At 37.3% G+C, this 18449-nt stretch overlaps 1 protein-coding gene across 1 annotated transcript in view; it reads right to left on the bottom strand.

Moving 5' to 3' along the window:
• The window catches only part of LOC100368656 (pyruvate dehydrogenase phosphatase regulatory subunit, mitochondrial-like), a 29435-nt gene extending 11170 nt beyond the window's left edge, over window positions 1-18265 (bottom strand). Inside the window, exons 1-12 of the mRNA XM_085494035.1 lie at window positions 17856-18265; window positions 16241-16374; window positions 14733-14814; window positions 11073-11236; window positions 10187-10308; window positions 9827-9944; window positions 9176-9328; window positions 7547-7671; window positions 6490-6682; window positions 3264-3419; window positions 2327-2478; window positions 1913-2061 (exon numbers count right to left, since the gene is read on the bottom strand). Of these exons, the coding sequence (XP_085350161.1) occupies window positions 1913-2061; window positions 2327-2478; window positions 3264-3419; window positions 6490-6682; window positions 7547-7671; window positions 9176-9328; window positions 9827-9944; window positions 10187-10308; window positions 11073-11236; window positions 14733-14814; window positions 16241-16374; window positions 17856-18139 (1832 nt within the window). The 5' untranslated portion in view covers window positions 18140-18265. The remainder of the gene's footprint in view (window positions 1-1912; window positions 2062-2326; window positions 2479-3263; window positions 3420-6489; window positions 6683-7546; window positions 7672-9175; window positions 9329-9826; window positions 9945-10186; window positions 10309-11072; window positions 11237-14732; window positions 14815-16240; window positions 16375-17855) is intronic.
• Window positions 18266-18449: the final 184 nt, after the last annotated feature.

Below are 18449 nucleotides of genomic sequence, written 5' to 3'. Positions count from 1 at the left end.
ATTAAATATAATTCGAAATTACTTAGCTGAAAACTAATTATGCAAATCAGAAAATTAATATGAACAAATTTGAGTGTAAAACTAATGAGGTCTGCGCAATGTAACAGAAAATCTATGTTTCCAAGTTTAATTGAAATGTGATTAGAACCAAAAAATTATGAATTATTATGCTTATTAGGGAATTAATATGAACAGATTTTTACCCCAAACTAATTAGGTTTGTACATTGTCCTAGAGCATCTTTGTACTAAGTTTCATTGAAATGGAATAATTAGTACTTTAGATATCAGAGTGAAAGCTTAAAATTGGTTAATTATGCAAATTAGGTAATTAATATGTACAGATTTTAACCCACAATTATCCAGGTCTGTCTATTGTCCTACAGCATCCATGTACATTCATTGGTATGTGATCCATGTACATTCATTGGTATGTGATGTTTAGTACCTGAGATATCAGAGTGAAAGTTGGTTAATTATGCAAATTAAGTAATTAATATGCACAAATATTTACTGGAAACTAATTGGGTCTGCATAATTCTAGATTCATTGAAATGTGATGATTAGTACTTTAGATATCAGTAGAAAAGCTGAAAATTAATTATGCAAATGAGGTAATTAATATGCACAATTATTTACCCTAAAATTAATCAGGTCTCTGCATAGTCCTAAAGGATCTATGTACCAAGTTTCATTGAAATGCGATGATTAGTACTTGAGATAGCTGTGGAAAAGCTGAAAATTAGGTGATTAATATGCACAAATATTTATCGGAAACAATCAATCTCTGCATAGTCCTTGAGTATGTAAGTACCAAGTTTCATTGAAATGTAATGCTCACTACATATATCAAATGCTGAAAATTAATTAATTATGCAAATTAGGTAATTAATATGTATTGATATTACCATGAAAACTATCAGGTCTGTGCAGTGTCATATGACATCTATGTACCAAGTTTCATTGAAATATGATGATTAGTACTTATATCAAATGCTGAAAATTAACTAATTATGCAAATTAGGTAATTAATATGTACTGATATTACCATAAAAACTATCAGGTCTGTGCAGTGTCATATGATATCTATGTACCAAGTTTCATTGAAATGTGATGATTAGTACTTGAGATATCAGTGGAAAACTCGAAAATTGACTAATCATTATGCAAATTAAGTAATTAGTATCCACGGATTATTACCAAAAACTAATCAAAACCTAGCATTAGTTCAGAGCATGTATGTACAAAGTTTCATCAAAATCCAATGAGTGGTTGTTTAGATATCAGTGGAACAATCATGGAACAGCTAAAAATCAGCTAATTATCATGCAAATTAGGTAATTAATATGCACGGATTTTTACCAAAAACTAATCAAATCTGCGTATATGTTCAGAGCATCTATGTACCAAGTTTCATCAAAATCCAATGAGTGGTTCTTTAGATATCAGTGGAACAGTCATAGAACAGCTAAAAATTAGCTAATTATCATGCAAATTAGGTAATTAACGAGCATGGATTTTTACCAAAACCTAATCAAATCTGCACATTGGCCCAGAGCATCTATGCACCAAGTTTCATCAAAAACCGATGTATGGTTCTTGAGATAGCAGTGGAACAGTCGGACACACATACACACATACACACACACACACACACACACACACACACACACACACACACACACACACACACAGACACACTAACTGCAAAGACTCCCATTATGTGCTTCGCACATGGGAGTAAAAAAATTAACATTACAAATATTTTTTTTTAGTGATAATTATTGTCTTTGAACTCTCACTATTATTTCAATTTAAATGAATTAGATTTTCTCACTTCATTATATAAATGTGACCTTTATTCATCCACCCTTGGTGTATAAACAAACAATGAAAACTTCCTATTTACTCACTGATTGTGGTCTAGTCTTACAACACTGCAATCGTTCTCATAGCAACCATGTGAGTTCAACATGCCAGTGTGCACAATGTTTCCAATTGGCCGATCTATATCGCTGCAACACAGATACTGCAGCAAATTAGTTGCTTCATTTCCTGGTGACTTAGAATAGAAATAAACAAGAAAGAAAAAATATCATTTAGTAAAATTGTTTAAGTTGTTGTGTAGTTAAAGATTGTTTTCTTTTAAATTTTTGAAAATACGTTTGTCACTTTTCACAAACCTTCATAGGTTAAAATTTTATGAGAAATGGATAAAATAATGTACAAAATGTACAAAAATAGCATTCAACGTCCATTTCAACATTGAAATTTTTTTTTTAAACCATAAAAGACAGCTTGGCTTTAAATACTATAACTATAATTACCTTGAGTTCAAATTTAGCAAATGATGACATATCCAGTACCCCAACTCCATCTCGACAGCCTTTGTATTCTGACTTAACTATCTCTAGCCAGGGAGGTTTACCAAACAGCCCTTTATACTGGCATTGATCACCATCATCATCAAGAAAGTCATCTGTTACAACAGAGAATATCAGTTAAAATATTATCATCTCTCATATTCTAGTACGCCAAGGCGATTTGAAGAGAGATGGTCATGTGGAATAGAATAAATCACAAAATAATCTCATTTTATGCAAATCACAGAGATTCCACTCTAATTATGATGCAAGCATGTAGTATGAACTATGCAAATACACTTTCACAAAAGCAAATTAGGACGTTGAAATGCAATATTTTGAAAGTAAAAGTTTGGACATTTTTGCAAAACTCAATAACTACAACAATCCGAAAATTATTATCATCATGGATTCAGAAAACCAAAACAATTCACTTGTGTAGCTGATCAGATTCTGCATGTGGCACGAACAGCTGATCAAATATGTTCATGCAAAATGTTAAACACAAATAAAATGCACAATATGAACACATAAACACATGCAACCAGGTAAGCTAGACGAGTCGAAAATTGACTATATTATAATATCCAAAACAATCTTATCAATAAACATGTTGAAAAAAAAATACAATACCATTGTCCTGAGAGTGATGTGCTTGTCACTGAGAACACTAATATCATAGTGTCACATGAATTTGACCTCAAAATTTGAGATTATAAAACAAATAGAAACTGTAAACATATATGAAGATTTGCCCGACTGACCACTTCCACTCCTCAGTTAATAATTGTTTAATATCAATGCTAAACCAATTATGAATACTCCACAGCCAAATCAGTCATAACAACCTTGTCCACCCCAAAACATTTTGAAAAGAGAATTACCAGGTATGCATAAATACCTGACTCTGTTTCTTTTACATATAATGGTCTCTCCCATCCTGCTTTCTCACCAAACACAGCACCAGCAGCCTCAAGTCTTGGATACAAAGGAGAACAGTGCAGCTTTCGTCCATTTGAAAATTCATGCAGTGGATGTCGAATTGTGTAATGAAGACCTAAAAAACATAACATAGGATTGAAATCAAGTAAATACACTTTGGATCAAATGGAAAAGAAATATAAAAAGCGGCTGTTTGATGCATACATCCTGGGTGATCTCCCAGTTTGGGCATGTAAATATTATTGTGTGTTGTTATTTGGTTTAAGTAGAGAATTTTATTTTAATTTATTTTTACTAGTAATTTATATCACATAAGCTAAATTTGGCAGGAAAAACATTGGTAAAAATTTGGGAAGGAAAAATACTGACTAAAATTTGAGAGGACAAAATTCATTGGAAAAATGATTCATATTACACAATTCAATTAATCTATCAGGTTACTGCACAGATCTTGGAATCCCAGTTAGACCTCTAGGTCTTAGTAGTGTGATTATTTATTTTGATTTTCTGGAAGCCAAATGTTCATCTGTATCTTGAAAAGGATATGATAAACAAATTTAACTTGAAAATTATCTTAAAGTTTGAAGAAGATCAGATAAATATTATTCAAGTTATTGTAAGAACAAGAAAAACAGTTTTCTTTGAAAATGATGTCAACAATATGCATTTATGACTATTAAATATGACTTTTCAATTATTTAAACAATAATGAACGACCCAGCATTGCAGTGATCCCCCGAGCAAACGGCCCAACGTGACTGGTACGCTGTACCAGTGTCCGCCACGGTCTTGCACTATGCTACACTACATCGCTGCCGTGGTCCAGCTGGATCGACTGTGTGTAGGGGTGCGTATCCGGGGTACATGTACGTACCGTAGTTGTATCGTTACCCCATTCCCACTAGTGTTTTCAAACAATCAAGGTAGATATTAATGGCAACTGTCCTGTCTGTGTAATAGTTATTTTAAATTCCATGGGAGGGCGGGGATTTGATGAATACTTTGAAGCCGAACGAAACTTACAGGCGTAGCGGGCGAACGAACATGACGGGAAAGCTAGTGGGTGTTATCCATCCTAGAAGGAGAACCAACAGTGATTTTAATCTCACTGTATAAATAAACAGATACACACCTGAGAACACGGATACTTTCATTTATTTATGCAAATTGTGCCCGGACTGTGCCTCGACGCCGGGGAAATACAAGTCACGTCAGTCTTTCGTCAATCTCGTTTCGCAAATTTTGTAGTACTATTCACTACAAAAACAGAACAAATTCATCTCTCTGTACTCGTAGACATACATTGTACCCCCATCTCATTTATCGCATTTGCTTGGATAAATTATCCTCGGTTAACCTCACTTCATCAACACGATAGGGCGAACTAATCAGGAGGCCACCAGGACAGCGGCATCAGTCGCGGAATCTAGAAGCGCGCGTACTACATGGAACGCTTTGACCGAGCATGCGTTAGTGTACAGAGCAGACGATGATGCCCTCACAATATTGTCTGATTTCTATATTGAAATCCGCTGTTATTGGTTATGGACCGTTTTATTTGATGCCGATTTTGGTATTAAGGTAGAGATGCAGTTTACCTGACAGATATTTTAATTAGTTAATTAGGCAACCAAGATGACCTCCCTTGTCCACAAAACTATATATTTTCGGAAAGCTTATTGTATGAATTTTACATTTTTTTAGTATTTTTTTTGTTATGGACACTGTAGTTTGAAATGTGCACAAAAATGAGCTTTTTTGGTCAAAAGTGATTTAAAAAAAATTAGCTTCTAAACCATGCTTCTGTTTCCTGTCAAAATTGGTTTATGGGTACATCTGTTTACTATGAAGAAAGCGCCGTCTTGAAAACTGTCTACGAGTTGTCAATTTTGCAGGGCAGCAGCTCAAATTTCACTACTTCAAGTTTATGCATAAATTAACACCCAGGCTAGTTGTCTGTACGATTGTTGTAACACTGTTCAACCAAAAACAATGCCCCGACGGCGTTTTGAAGATAAACACATTGTCAATCATTTGTGAAAATTTCAAAACAAAAGGTCAAAGCGTCTAGGAGCTATTTTTTTTTAAGTTCTGGAATGTGCACTAATAAGAAGGTGAGATAATTGCTCATTTGCATAACAATTCACTCAGTAAGAAGTTTGCTAATGCTCATAATTAAAATGGCTGTAACAGTTCCAGATTTAAATGTATTACAGTTTTGTTAAAAGTTAAATATAGTGCATAATATAGAGATCCTGTCATTTTTTTTTTCACCATGTTTTTTTTATTATTTATGTACAGCCTTGCTAAATCTTGCTAAGCATTCAAAAGAGAGAATGTTTGCACCTGTTATCTATATTTTAAAATCGTTTTTTGAGTATGTTCCATTATTCATAATTCTACAAAATTTTAACAGTCTATAGCCAAGACTGTTTGAATAATAAAGCACAAAAAAATATTTCACTCCAAAGTGCCCACGAACCTGCATCTCTACCTTAAATACTTAAATCTAACAATTTCTCTTCTTTTTCAATAGTCTCTTCTTTATTCGTTTTCAAAAACAACATTGTATTCATATCCATGGGACAGGGCCTTGATGCTCAATAATGTAATACATTACTGCGAATAATCTGCTGCAATGATGTCATAAAATCTACTGGTATTGATAATGCTATAATATAATTGGGCACATTGTCTGAATCATACAGTTTTGTGAATTTGATGTAGACATTACATCACTCCCACACAAATATGTGCATGATTCCACTGAGAGATATTTGTCCTCGGTAAAATATATAGATCTGATTGGAAGTGCCTCTGAAATCAGAGTTGGCCTAGCCTTTCATCCACCAGTTCCCTCTTTTCATCACAAATTTACAAAATAGTCCCATTTATAATCTACATTTTCCTTCAGAAGATTGGGACAAAACTAGCTAATTATTGAAAATTTACTCAAATTTTATTTTATTTCCAGGAAGATTGAACAATATTAGAAAAAAGTACAGAAAAATTTAAGCGAGAAAGTCTAGTGGTGAAAAAGGTTGAAATGAATATAGGAAATTACCAATACGCACTCACTAAATATAGTAAGCAATGATATAGTGATGCGATCGAGGATGACCTAATAATCAGACCTTTGCTGTCGAAGACGAAGACGAGAAGGGCAAGGCAATAAAAGAGCTCACCTACGGTTTCTGTGACTCGATCCCTGAGAAAAGCTTTATTGTTTTGGGTATAAAAGAATCTCTTGATGTCGACAAGAGAGATGTCCAATGATGGAGCGCCATTAACAATCCACTCAGCAATAATAGATCCAGCGCCACCACCAAGACCAATACCGCTTGAGTTATAACCGGCAGCAACAAAATAATTACGAATCTGTTATGGATGGCAGACAAGAGTGTTGCGTCAAAATAATTTCAGTTATTTTAAGGGTACAATTGTTTCAGACTACAGGTGTAGGTGTGTTTAGTTATTAATTTATAAATTAACAATGCATAGTTGATAATAATATTCAGTACAAGTCAAATACAGATATAGGATTTTATGCATCGTCTGTATGTCAAATTCAATGCAATATGACTGGAAGTGCATAGACTGACAAAATGTGGTCACACATACAAACAGAGAAACTACCATGGTTACCATAAAAAATCACAAATGCTTGCCAGTCTGCCATTTTTGTTCTAAAAAAAAATATGATGTGCAGATGTAACACAAGTTTGTTATCCAGCCATGATTAAGTATCAGAATTTACCAAATTTGAGTAGAAAAATGGTCGTTAATCAGCCATATTTGATCAAATGGTAATGAAAAACAAAGTGCATAAATGAAAGTCAACAGAGATGGTTTCTGTTTTAAGTTTGGATGAAATTTTCAGAGTAGAGTCTGAAAAATTACTTTGAACAGATGGATAAGTGGACAAACAGACGAAAGTTTCATGTATATGTCAATGGTTGTAACCTTCCACAAAGTTGTTCTGTTACATTTATAGAAATATTTATAGGGTAATTTGCATATCATCAACTTTTCACCACTTTTGTCAATTGTTGCTACCTTTCAAAAAGTAGTCTCTGTTTGATAGCTGCTTGTTTTCATAGTAATTCTGTTCATATTTTTCAAATTATGGTCAAAAGCTGCAAAAAATGTTAAGTTTTAAATATTGCCTCCAAAATAAGAAAAAAATTGGCAATGAAATCATTGAACATTGATAAAATTAAAAGATGTTAAGTGTCAACGAACCTCCGGAACCTCTCCCATCAATACTCTGGTATCTGGTGTGAAACTTTCTGGTCCATTGAACAATTGACGAACTTCAGCTTGACCAAGTCTGGGAATACGCTTTAACATATTATCTAACATTGGCTCTGCAAGAATAAAGTTAAATATTGAAATTTACAGAAGGTTCTAGGAGATATAAGGATTTTAATTGTTTGAGACACACAAAGTGGACAACATAAACTACAACTGTTACCATGGTAATACTGTAAACCATTAATTTTCACTCCTAGGGATTTTTACAATGTTGTGGCATACATGATGACAAAATTTGGTTAAATTCACTAACATTGCATGTCGTAAGACCCCATAAACATTTTCACAGGAACGAAAGTTTTGTGATTTTCATGAAAATTTTAAGTGATTTACATTATTTTCTGAAGTTTGACTTTTGAATTGAAAATAAAATACATCAACAAAATTGTAAAGACTATCTTTATTAATTACTTTCCCTGATACCGGTAATTTTGAGATATTCCACTTGTTTTATCAAAGTTTGATAACAAGAATATTAAAATGTAGAATAAAATTACCGGGTATTAGTTTAAAGTCAAAATTTCTGTTAAGTTTCCATACTTGAATGAATGTTACTAGGCCACTGATTTTATAACATAGTAGAGGAATTTTTAAATGACCAGTATCCAAACAATACATACATCATAAAGTTTATATTCTAACTATCAGGCTCTTTGCTTGGTATTCCAGTATGAGAATCGGTAGCCGAGCGCAAGGACTTATCATTCATGCCAACGCACAACTCACTCACACCCATGCCGGTAGTACTTGCCGCGCGTCTTTTTCGCGAGCGTGCAACGCGGTCAGTCTCGGCTATTTTGAAATACTGCTGGAACGACTCCCAGGCTTCCGAACTCCAGCGATTACAAATATTCTCTGGGCAGACACCCGAACCCCGAACGCACGTGAAACAACGATAGCACTTTGTATGCAGGTTCCATTCCTGCAATTGCTGGGTACACTGAGTACAAATCCGCCTGTAAACTGAGAAGATAATACCGACGGTGAGCCTCTGGCATTGCCAGTGCATCTATCCATTTCTAAATACATTAAAAATAAAAGACGACATGCATGAGGAAAAACGAATTACAGTTGTAAAAGATGCCGCCATGAAATCAACATGTGATTATGTAGTGGCGCCGGGTTTTAATTTCTTTGTTGTGGAAAGCCTAACACACAAAGGGGAAAACGACACGAGGGTAAAAAGACAAGAAAAACTTATCCTACCAGCTAGAATGTCGGATGCCGCGGCTGCGGTGACGACCCACGCTAGAAACCCGGACAAGAAAAAGCAACAGAGCCAGGCAGAGCCGCTCAGAATCATTCCCAGTTGAGGCGGAGATAAATGAAGAGTGATGGACGTCTACCTATGGTGCTGCCATGTGGCCTCGGTCACGTGGGTTCGTGACGTAAGAGGTAAAAGAATCTCGAGGTCATGGGGCTTCCCCTGACCTAGATTCTATCTCTCCATCACCGGCAGAATCCCTGATTAATGCCTACAGTTCAAAATAGTCATTTTGACTGACCAGAGTCTATGGCGGGTAATTGAACGTAGTAAATTTTCATGTGTTTACTTACGGAAATGGTCCCAGTTTTCTTGGAGCATCTGATATTCAAAATGTTTTGGAATACCTTCAAGGAATGCTGGTTTTGCTTTTGGTTCAAAGGCACCAACCAGAAGACCACCAGACCACTCTCTTGCATAAATGTTACCATCTTGGTCTCGTAAGGCTGAAAATAATGACATAAATATAATGTGTGATGGAAAAAACTATTAAATGACGCTAAAATCATAAAACATAGTTAAAATATTGAGTAACTTGCCCATGAACTATAAGATAAAGTAAGTAATGTATTAAAGAAACAATAATAAAACAGAAGCTGTAACTGGAATGTGATCAAAATGGTCATCAATTTGAATTTGACCTGCAAAACATAGTGACGTTTATCAAGGCCCACTCATTGCCAATTGAAAAACTTAGATAATAAACACCTCCAGAGCAAAGGTTTTGTTTTCTATGTAATGAACAGGCTATTGGTGATGAATTTCATGTATTACTCACATGTAAAAATAGTCAGATTGTACAACATTTGCAAGTTATCAACTCTTGTGAAATTCAAGTGCTTGCTAGGCACTAAAGATAGCTTCATTGTCAATTGCTTGGGAAAATTTATTGATTTTATATCTAAGCTTTAGTTTAGTCTTCATAACAAGATTTGAATACTTACTGGGGAAGTTGCGTGTGTTTATTTCACTGAATGGCTGTGTTATAAGGTAATAGTGTTCACATGGATACAGGGGCACATTAACAACAGGCTGACTTAACAGTCCAACATCTCTACCCCACTGTAATACAAAAACAAGTGTTCAGACCTCAGAGAATCAACAACCAATCAGAGCTTGTGATACAAACCACTTTTTGTAAAGCATGCTCTAATTGGGAGACTGCTTGAATGTGCATCCCTAGATAGTTTGTCAGACGTAGTTTGAGAGAACTCATTCCGGCAGCATAAATTATAAGTGACAGGAGCCTTGGTCAACATCAGATCGGGACGGATCAGATTGTGCTTTACATTAACTGTACTCACCATTCCTCCACAATTTACAAAATATTCACATTTAATGTACCCCTGGTTTGTCTGAACACCATAAATTCTGCCATTGATTGTTAGGATCTTTTGAACATCAATATTTTCAAAGAATTGTGCTCCTAAAGAAAAAAAAACTGTTAACTTAATATGCGACTTTCATTATGTCTCAATACTACTATGGTGTGTAATAGTTTGATGTGCCTATTTTTATTTTATGTTTTTTAGCGACTAAACTGGGTATAACTATAAGTTATAAGATTAACATTTGCACTTATCTAATATTTCAACATATTTTGGATAGCTTTTAACAAGTTGATACATCAATCAGTACATCAATCAGTTCCTTGATTGTGTTATGCAAATGTCTATGTCGACCTTTTCCTGTGATGCAATGCGCGAAACACAGTGAAAATATTTCAAAAACGCACAGTTTTGTTTTTGAGGTACCTACTGAGAATTGGCTAATCTTCACTAAATTCCACCATACAATGCTGTTTCAATAGCGAGTTAGATACAATTACTCAATGAAGTACGGTATGTAAAGTTCACTCAGACAACATGAGTAAAAACGTGATCATATACCCGTATATTCTGAAGGGCTTTTTAGGAAATTAACCACAAGTCTGGTGTGAGCAAGAAACAAATCTTGAATAATGGTAAATGGTTCCATAGCATTTCAATTTTGTGATAAGGTCAAATCATTGATCAGATGAAGTGCGGTTCAGAGATTTGATGATGTCTTAAGATGCTGATAACAGAATCACAAAAGAATCTATAGTAAGTCAGTAACAGCCAATGTTGATATATGATATATTAGATTATGTCAAAGACTAAAATATGAAATTACAGTACACAGAGTGAGCTGATTGTGTTCATTACAGACCTTTCTGTTGCGCTGCTTTCACTAATGACTGGCACACATCAGACGGATTAGCACAACTATCATCCGGAACAAAAACACCGCCCACTAAATCGTCTGTAAATATAAGCGGGTGATACTCTTTGAGTTCGTTTACTCCAAGAAGTTCAGCATCCATGCCAGCAATTCTGTTAATGGGGAGATTAAAAATACAAATTGAATGTCTAAATTGTGTAATGAAGTATACTTCTAATAGTATAATAAAGGTTTTTATGCCAGTAACCAAAGTGTGTGTGCCAGTAACCAAAGTGTGTGTGCCAGTAACCAAAATGTGTGTGCCAGTAACCATAGTGTGTGCCAGTAACCATAGTGTGTGCCAGTAACCATAGTGTGTGTGTGCCAGTAACCATAGTGTGTGTGCCAGTAACCATAGTGTGTGTGCCAGTAACCATAGTGTGTGTGCCAGTAACCATAGTGTGTGTGCCAGTAACCAGTGTGTGTGCCAATAACCAGTGTGTGTGCCAGTAACCATAGTGTGTGCCAATAACCATAGTGTGTGTGCCAGTAACCATAGTGTATGTGCCAGTAACCATAGTGTGTGTGTGCCAGTAACCATAGTGTATGTGTGCCAATAACCATAGTGTGTGTGCCAGTAACCAGTGTGTGTGCCAGTAACCATAGTGTGTGTGCCAGTAACCATAGTGTGTGTGCCAGTAACCATAGCGTGTGTGTGCCAGTAACCATAGTGTGTGTGCCAGTAACCATAGTGTGTGTGCCAGTAACCATAGTGTGTGTGCCAGTAACCATAGTGTGTGTGCCAGTAACCATAGTGTGTGTGCCAGTAACCATAGTGTGTGCCAGTAACCATAGTGTGTGTGCCAGTAACCATAGTGTGTGTGCCAGTAACCATAGTGTGTGTGCCAGTAACCATAGTGTGTGTGCCAGTAACCATAGTGTGTGTGTGCCAGTACCATAGTGTGTGTGCCAGTAACCATAGTGTGTGTGCCAGTAACCATAGTGTGTGTGTGCCAGTAACCATAGTGTGTGTGCCAGTAACCATAGTGTGTGTGTGCCAGTAACCACAGTGTGTGTGTGCCAATAACCAGTGTGTGTGCCAGTAACCATAGTGTGTGTGCCAGTAACCATAGTGTGTGTGTGCCAGTAACCATAGTGTGTGTGCCAGTAACCATAGTGTGTGCCAGTAACCATAGTGTGTGCCAGTAACCATAGTGTGTGTGTGCCAGTAACCATAGTGTGTGTGTGCCAGTAACCATAGTGTGTGTGCCAGTAACCATAGTGTGTGCCAGTAACCATAGTGTGTGCCAGTAACCATAGTGTGTGTGTGCCAGTACCATGGTTTGAGCCAGTAACCAAAATGTGTGTGCCAGTAACCAAAGTGTGTGTGCCAGTAACCAAAATGTGTGTGCCAGTAACCATAGTGTGTGCCAGTAACCATAGTGTGTCCCAGTAACCATAGTGTGTGTACCAGTAACCATAGTGTGTGTGCCAGTAACCATAGTGTGTGCCAGTAACCATAGTGTGTGCCAGTAACCACAGTGTGTGTGTGCCAGTAACCATAGTGTGTGTGCCAGTACCAGAGTGTGTGCCAGTACCATAGTGTGTGTGCCAGTACCATAGTGTGTGCCAGTAACCATAGTGTGTGTGTGTGCCAGTACCATGGTTTGAGCCAGTAACCAAAATGTGTGTGCCAGTAACCAGTGTGTGTGCCAGTAATTAGTGTTTGTGTGCCAGTAACCATAGTGTATGTGCCAGTAACCATAGTGTGTGTGCCAGTAACCATAGTGTGTGCCAGTAACCATAGTGTGTGTGCCAGTAACCATAGTGTGTGCCAGTAACCAAAATGTGTGTGCCAGTAACCAGTGTGTGTGCCAGTAACCATAGTGTGTGTGCCAGTAACCATAGTGTGTGTGCCAGTAACCATAGTGTGTGTGCCAGTAACCAAAATGTGTGTGCCAGTAACCAGTGTGTGTGCCAGTAACCATAGTGTGTGTGCCAGTAACCATAGTGCGTGCCAGTAACCAAAATGTGTGTGCCAGTAACCAGTGTGTGTGTGTGCCAGTAACCATAGTGTGTGTGTGCCAGTAACCATAGTGTGTGTGTGCCAGTAACCATAGTGTATGTGTGCCAGTAACCATAGTGTATGTGTGCCAGTAACCATAGTGTATGTGCCAGTAACCATAGTGTGTGTGTGCCAGTAACCATAGTGTATGTGTGCCAGTAACCATAGTGTGTGTGTGCCAGTAACCATAGTGTATGTGCCAGTAACCATAGTGTGTGTGTGCCAGTAACCATAGTGTATGTGCCAGTAACCATAGTGTATGTGCCAGTAACCATAGTGTATGTGCCAGTAACCATAGTGTGTATGTGCCAGTAACCATAGTGTATGTGTGCCAGTAACCATAGTGTATGTGCCAGTAACCATAGTGTGTGTGTGCCAGTAACCATAGTGTATGTGTGCCAGTAACCATAGTGTGTGTGTGCCAGTAACCATAGTGTATGTGCCAGTAACCATAGTGTGTGTGTGCCAGTAACCATAGTGTATGTGCCAGTAACCATAGTGTATGTGCCAGTAACCATAGTGTGTGCCAGTAACCATAGTGTGTATGTGCCAGTAACCACAGTGTATGTGTGCCAGTAACCATAGTGTATGTGCCAGTAACCATAGTGTGTGTGTGTGCCAGTAACCATAGTGTATGTGCCAGTAACCATAGTGTATGTGCCAGTAACCATAGTGTGTATGTGCCAGTAACCATAGTGTATGTGTGCCAGTAACCATAGTGTGTGTGTGCCAGTAACCATAGTGTATGTGCCAGTAACCATAGTGTGTGTGTGCCAGTAACCATAGTGTATGTGCCAGTAACCATAGTGTATGTGCCAGTAACCATAGTGTATGTGCCAGTAACCATAGTGTGTGCCAGTACCATAGTGTGTGTGCCAGTACCATAGTGTGTGTGCCAGTACCATAGTGTGTGTGTGCCAGTACCATGGTTTGAGCCAGTAACCAAAATGTGTGTGCCAGTAACCAGTGTGTGTGCCAGTAATTATAGTGTTTGTGTGCCAGTAACCATAGTGTGTGTGCCAGTAACCATAGTGTGTGCGCCAGTACCATAGTGTGTGCCAGTAACCATAGTGTGTGCCAGTAATTATAGTGTTTGTGTGCCAGTACCATAGTGTGTGCCAGTAACCAAAATGTGTGTGCCAGTAACCATAGTGTGTGTGTGCCAGTAACCATAGTGTTAGTCAACTTATGACACTTTGCACAATTTTTTAATTAAAATTTTTAATTGATTGTTGAACTGTTGAACTACAGACTACAAAAGTACTCTTATAATTTTTAAAAGAAAATAGAACTAAACCTTCAGCCAGTATGAAATTATGTTCATTTGGTCTAAAGTTAACAAAGAAATTATAGAAAAATATGTAAAATGTTACGTCAAAAATTGTGGCATTCAGAGGGATAATTCCTGAGATACTATTAAAATATCGCCACCTATAGTTTAATTTTCAATGATCTTTTGTTTATTATTTTCACTGTACTGTACAGTCAAATTTTATCTTATCGGTATAAGTTGACTGACTTTGATGAACTTGTGTGACTTCACATTTTCACTTTTCAACATGGGAAATAGAAGGAAGGTGACAGAGGAGTAATTTGAATCTCACCTGTACTGTGTAACAATTTTCTGGTAAGATATCATTCTGTCTTTAGTCTGTGCAACAAGTAAAGATCCACATTCCCGGAAACCTGGATAAAACAAATACTGTCTCTAAGTTGAACATAAACTCAGATTTTAACAGGGTACATTCAGCTATTTAAAGATTAAAATTATTTTTTATTTTTTGCAGTTCAGACTCATCAGAAGTTGTAATTAATATTAAAGACTTGTTGGACTCAAATTTGTAACAATTTATTACATTTACACAAACAGCACCATCTAGAGTTGACACCAGGTAGTAATAAGTTTGTTAATACTGCACTTGACAGTGATAATATTTCATGAGGCTGTAACGCTTACTAAAGCATCACATCTTGAATCACTTGGCAATTCATTAGATTTCAATATGTGAAATGAGCCTATTAGGTCAAATTTAAAAGACAACGAATTTCTGAATGAGACCTTTTTAAGTTAGCATGGACGCACTAGAACCAGTACTTCAACTGCTGAGTCTTGATTTCGCTCAACATGAATAGAGCATTGTAGGTAATCGTGTGAAAATGACGTAATCATGTCTCGCCTTAATTTTGAAGACTATTGCACCAACTGAGTGAGATTTTACCCATTCTAATTCACCATAGATGCAAATGGCAGCTGAGACATTGTTAAGAGAGGGAAATCCATTAGTCTTGTTTTTTTGTTCCTGAAATATTGTTCTCTGTCATGACGTCCATGTATCGATAGAACCATATGACATAATATCACTTGTTTTCTCATTTGGTATCACAAAGTTGACTTTAGCATATATATAATAGGGAACAAAAGATATGAATAAATTTACAAAAAATAAAGTCAATGATAAGAAGGCAACAGGAGTAAAATGTGTTATAAATTGATGTTTAATTCAGACATTCTCTAAAAGTTACCAAGCATACTACATCTTAGAAATTATCTAAAAGCTCAGATAAAGGTGAATACAGTAGTGTGTATGTCGGACAATTTTGCTATTATGTTAATTATTTTTAACTGTGAATGATCTATGAATTGCACAGAAAGTCATAATGAGAGATGACTGCATCTTGGTTTTACTTTCATCAATTTCTGTTTTCTAGCTAACATGCCGACAATAATCCATTGTTTATAGCATGTCTGTAGTTATTAAGATAACTGGAAAAGGAAATTCATTAGACAAAGTGAAAGCATCATAGCCCTAACACAGGCCAGCCAAAGACTGCATGAAAGTGCATGTTAAAGAAGTTAGATAGAGCCAAATGGAATAGCTGGAACAATGCACTGGCAGCCGCGACCAACCAGTCAGTGCTGAGACGATTCGTGAAGACCACCAGGCATGAGACAAATGCGTCCAACCAGTCAGTGCTGAGACGATTCGTGAAGACCACCAGGCATGAGACAAATGCGTCCAACCAGTCAGTGCTGAGACGATTTGTGAAGACCACCAGGCATGAGACAAATAGGTAACAATTATAAATGAAAGTTTTGTATGCTGGACGTTACCTGTAGCATGTCCCGATATTGCTTCTAATGACGAATATAACTGACAGCTTATTTTTGCACATTGTGTTTCAACTGATGTACCACGCAACCTTCTGATTAAACCGGCCGCATGCCACGTACTTCCTGACGTGATGCTGAGGAAACAAATTGTGAGAACATGCGAGTTTAAAACATGTGCAGGTTTTTTTGTAATGTAATGTAATGTAATGTAATGTAATAGTCTTTATTGAAGTCGTATCCTAAAAATGGACATAGATCTAAGTACAATAAGTCATTGTCAATGACACGTCCCCGTTCCGTTCATATTTGAGTGACATATACATTCAAAGCAGATCATGACCGAAATGCACCTGCATATGTACAACACATTGTGCTAAATCTGAACAAAATCCATCCATGCATGACTGAGATCCGGTTCCGGAATTGTGAAAATACGTGATTTTGATGCATTTTCGGCCTTAAAATGGCCATCATTCAGCTATTGTTAAGCAGATCATGAAACAAATGCACATATCTATTTGTGACATGATGTACCATGTGTGTATGAAGTTTGAACTTGATCAATCCAAACATGTCTTGGATACGGATCCAGAACTGAATTCTTTAAAACAAAATGGCCGCCAGTCGGCCATTTCGAACTTGATCCAAAAAAAAAAATGACGTGCATCAAGGTCCTATTATGTTTAATGTATGTACCAAATTTGAACAAAATCCGTCCATGCATAACTGAGATCTGGGTTCGGAATGGTGAAAATGTGCGATTTCAATGCATTTTCAACCTTAAAGCGGCCGCCATTTGGCTATCGTTAATGAGATCATGAAACAAATGCATATACATATTTGTGACATGATGTACCTTGTGTGTGTGAAGTTTGAACACGATCAATCCAAGCATGTCTCAGATACGAATCCAGAACTGAATTCTTTAAAACAAAATGGCCGCCAGTCGGCCATTTCAAACCCGATCCCAAAAAAAAAAACGACGTGCATCAAGGACCTATTATGTTTAATGTATGTACCAAATTTGAACAAAATCCGTCCACGCATAACTGAGATCCGGGTCCGGAATGGTGAAAATGTGCGATTTTGATGCATTTTCGGCCTTAAAATGGCCGCTATTCGGCTATCGTTAATCGGATCATGAAAAAAATGCATGTGCATATGTCCCATATAATATGTGATGTATGAGTGAAGTTTGAACTTAATCGGTCCATGCATGTTCGAGATACAGGTGATCACGGACGCACGCACGGACGCACGGACGCACGCACACAGGGCAAAACATAAGTCCCCGTTTTCGGACTACGTCCGAACGGGGACTAATAAAGCATGGTATGAACCACCACTAGAAAAAATGGGGGGGGGGTGCACTACATATACCGTAGATGATCTACTGGAGAGCTAATAAAAGGGGTGTTATGTTCAGAATTTTAGGGTTAGGGTTAGTATTAGATATATGGGATCAACCCTAGCCTGCGTACAGTGCTGTGTGTACGGGGACGCGTTTTCGTGAGAGGCTTTGGTATAAAATATGGGTATCGCTTTTGTAGCTACCTAAGCTGTCACGGTGGAATATGGTCACACTTTTGACGAAAACATACACGATTTACCATACCTGGCCCTCTCCAGCACCACCACATCAGTCCAGCCAAGCTGGGCAAGATGATAAGCGACAGAGCATCCAGATATTCCGCCACCACAAACAACAACACGAGCTGATTTAGGAATAGGAGGTCTTTCCTTGGGGACTGCACAGTAACCTCGCACACTCACTGATCTCAGATCATCTCGGAGGCTCCTGAGTTCGACTTGGTGACATCGACTGTGGCGACATCCTAGAAAAGGCAGTGCGCGATTTGTATAGTTCCACCGCAGAATGGACGACAATCGGACACTCATTTTTAACCGTAGTCATTAAAATAGCTACGTTGAAGAACGAAAACAGCTGACATGTGACAAGTCCCATATATTTACATTCATCACACGATCTTATACACACACACAAATCCGCGGGTGAACGGAATAACTGATGGTCACCTGATTATGCTTGGTGAAAGGTCAAGTAGTGGTTGTACGCCCTCAGTGGCAACATATTTATTTAACGATTTTCTTGTATTTTGAAGATCAAACCACAATCTAAATTTGAGACCCCCATTTCCAAAGCAAATAGTTTTCGCTTATATTCAATTGGACAATAAAATGCTTGGTT

The sequence above is a fragment of the Saccoglossus kowalevskii genome, chromosome 19, assembly GCF_978046115.1.
Source record: "Saccoglossus kowalevskii chromosome 19, keSacKowa6.1, whole genome shotgun sequence".
Lineage (NCBI taxonomy): Eukaryota > Metazoa > Hemichordata > Enteropneusta > Harrimaniidae > Saccoglossus > Saccoglossus kowalevskii.
The sequence above is the reverse complement of the archived record's forward strand: the minus strand, read 5'-3'. Positions and strand labels throughout refer to the sequence as shown.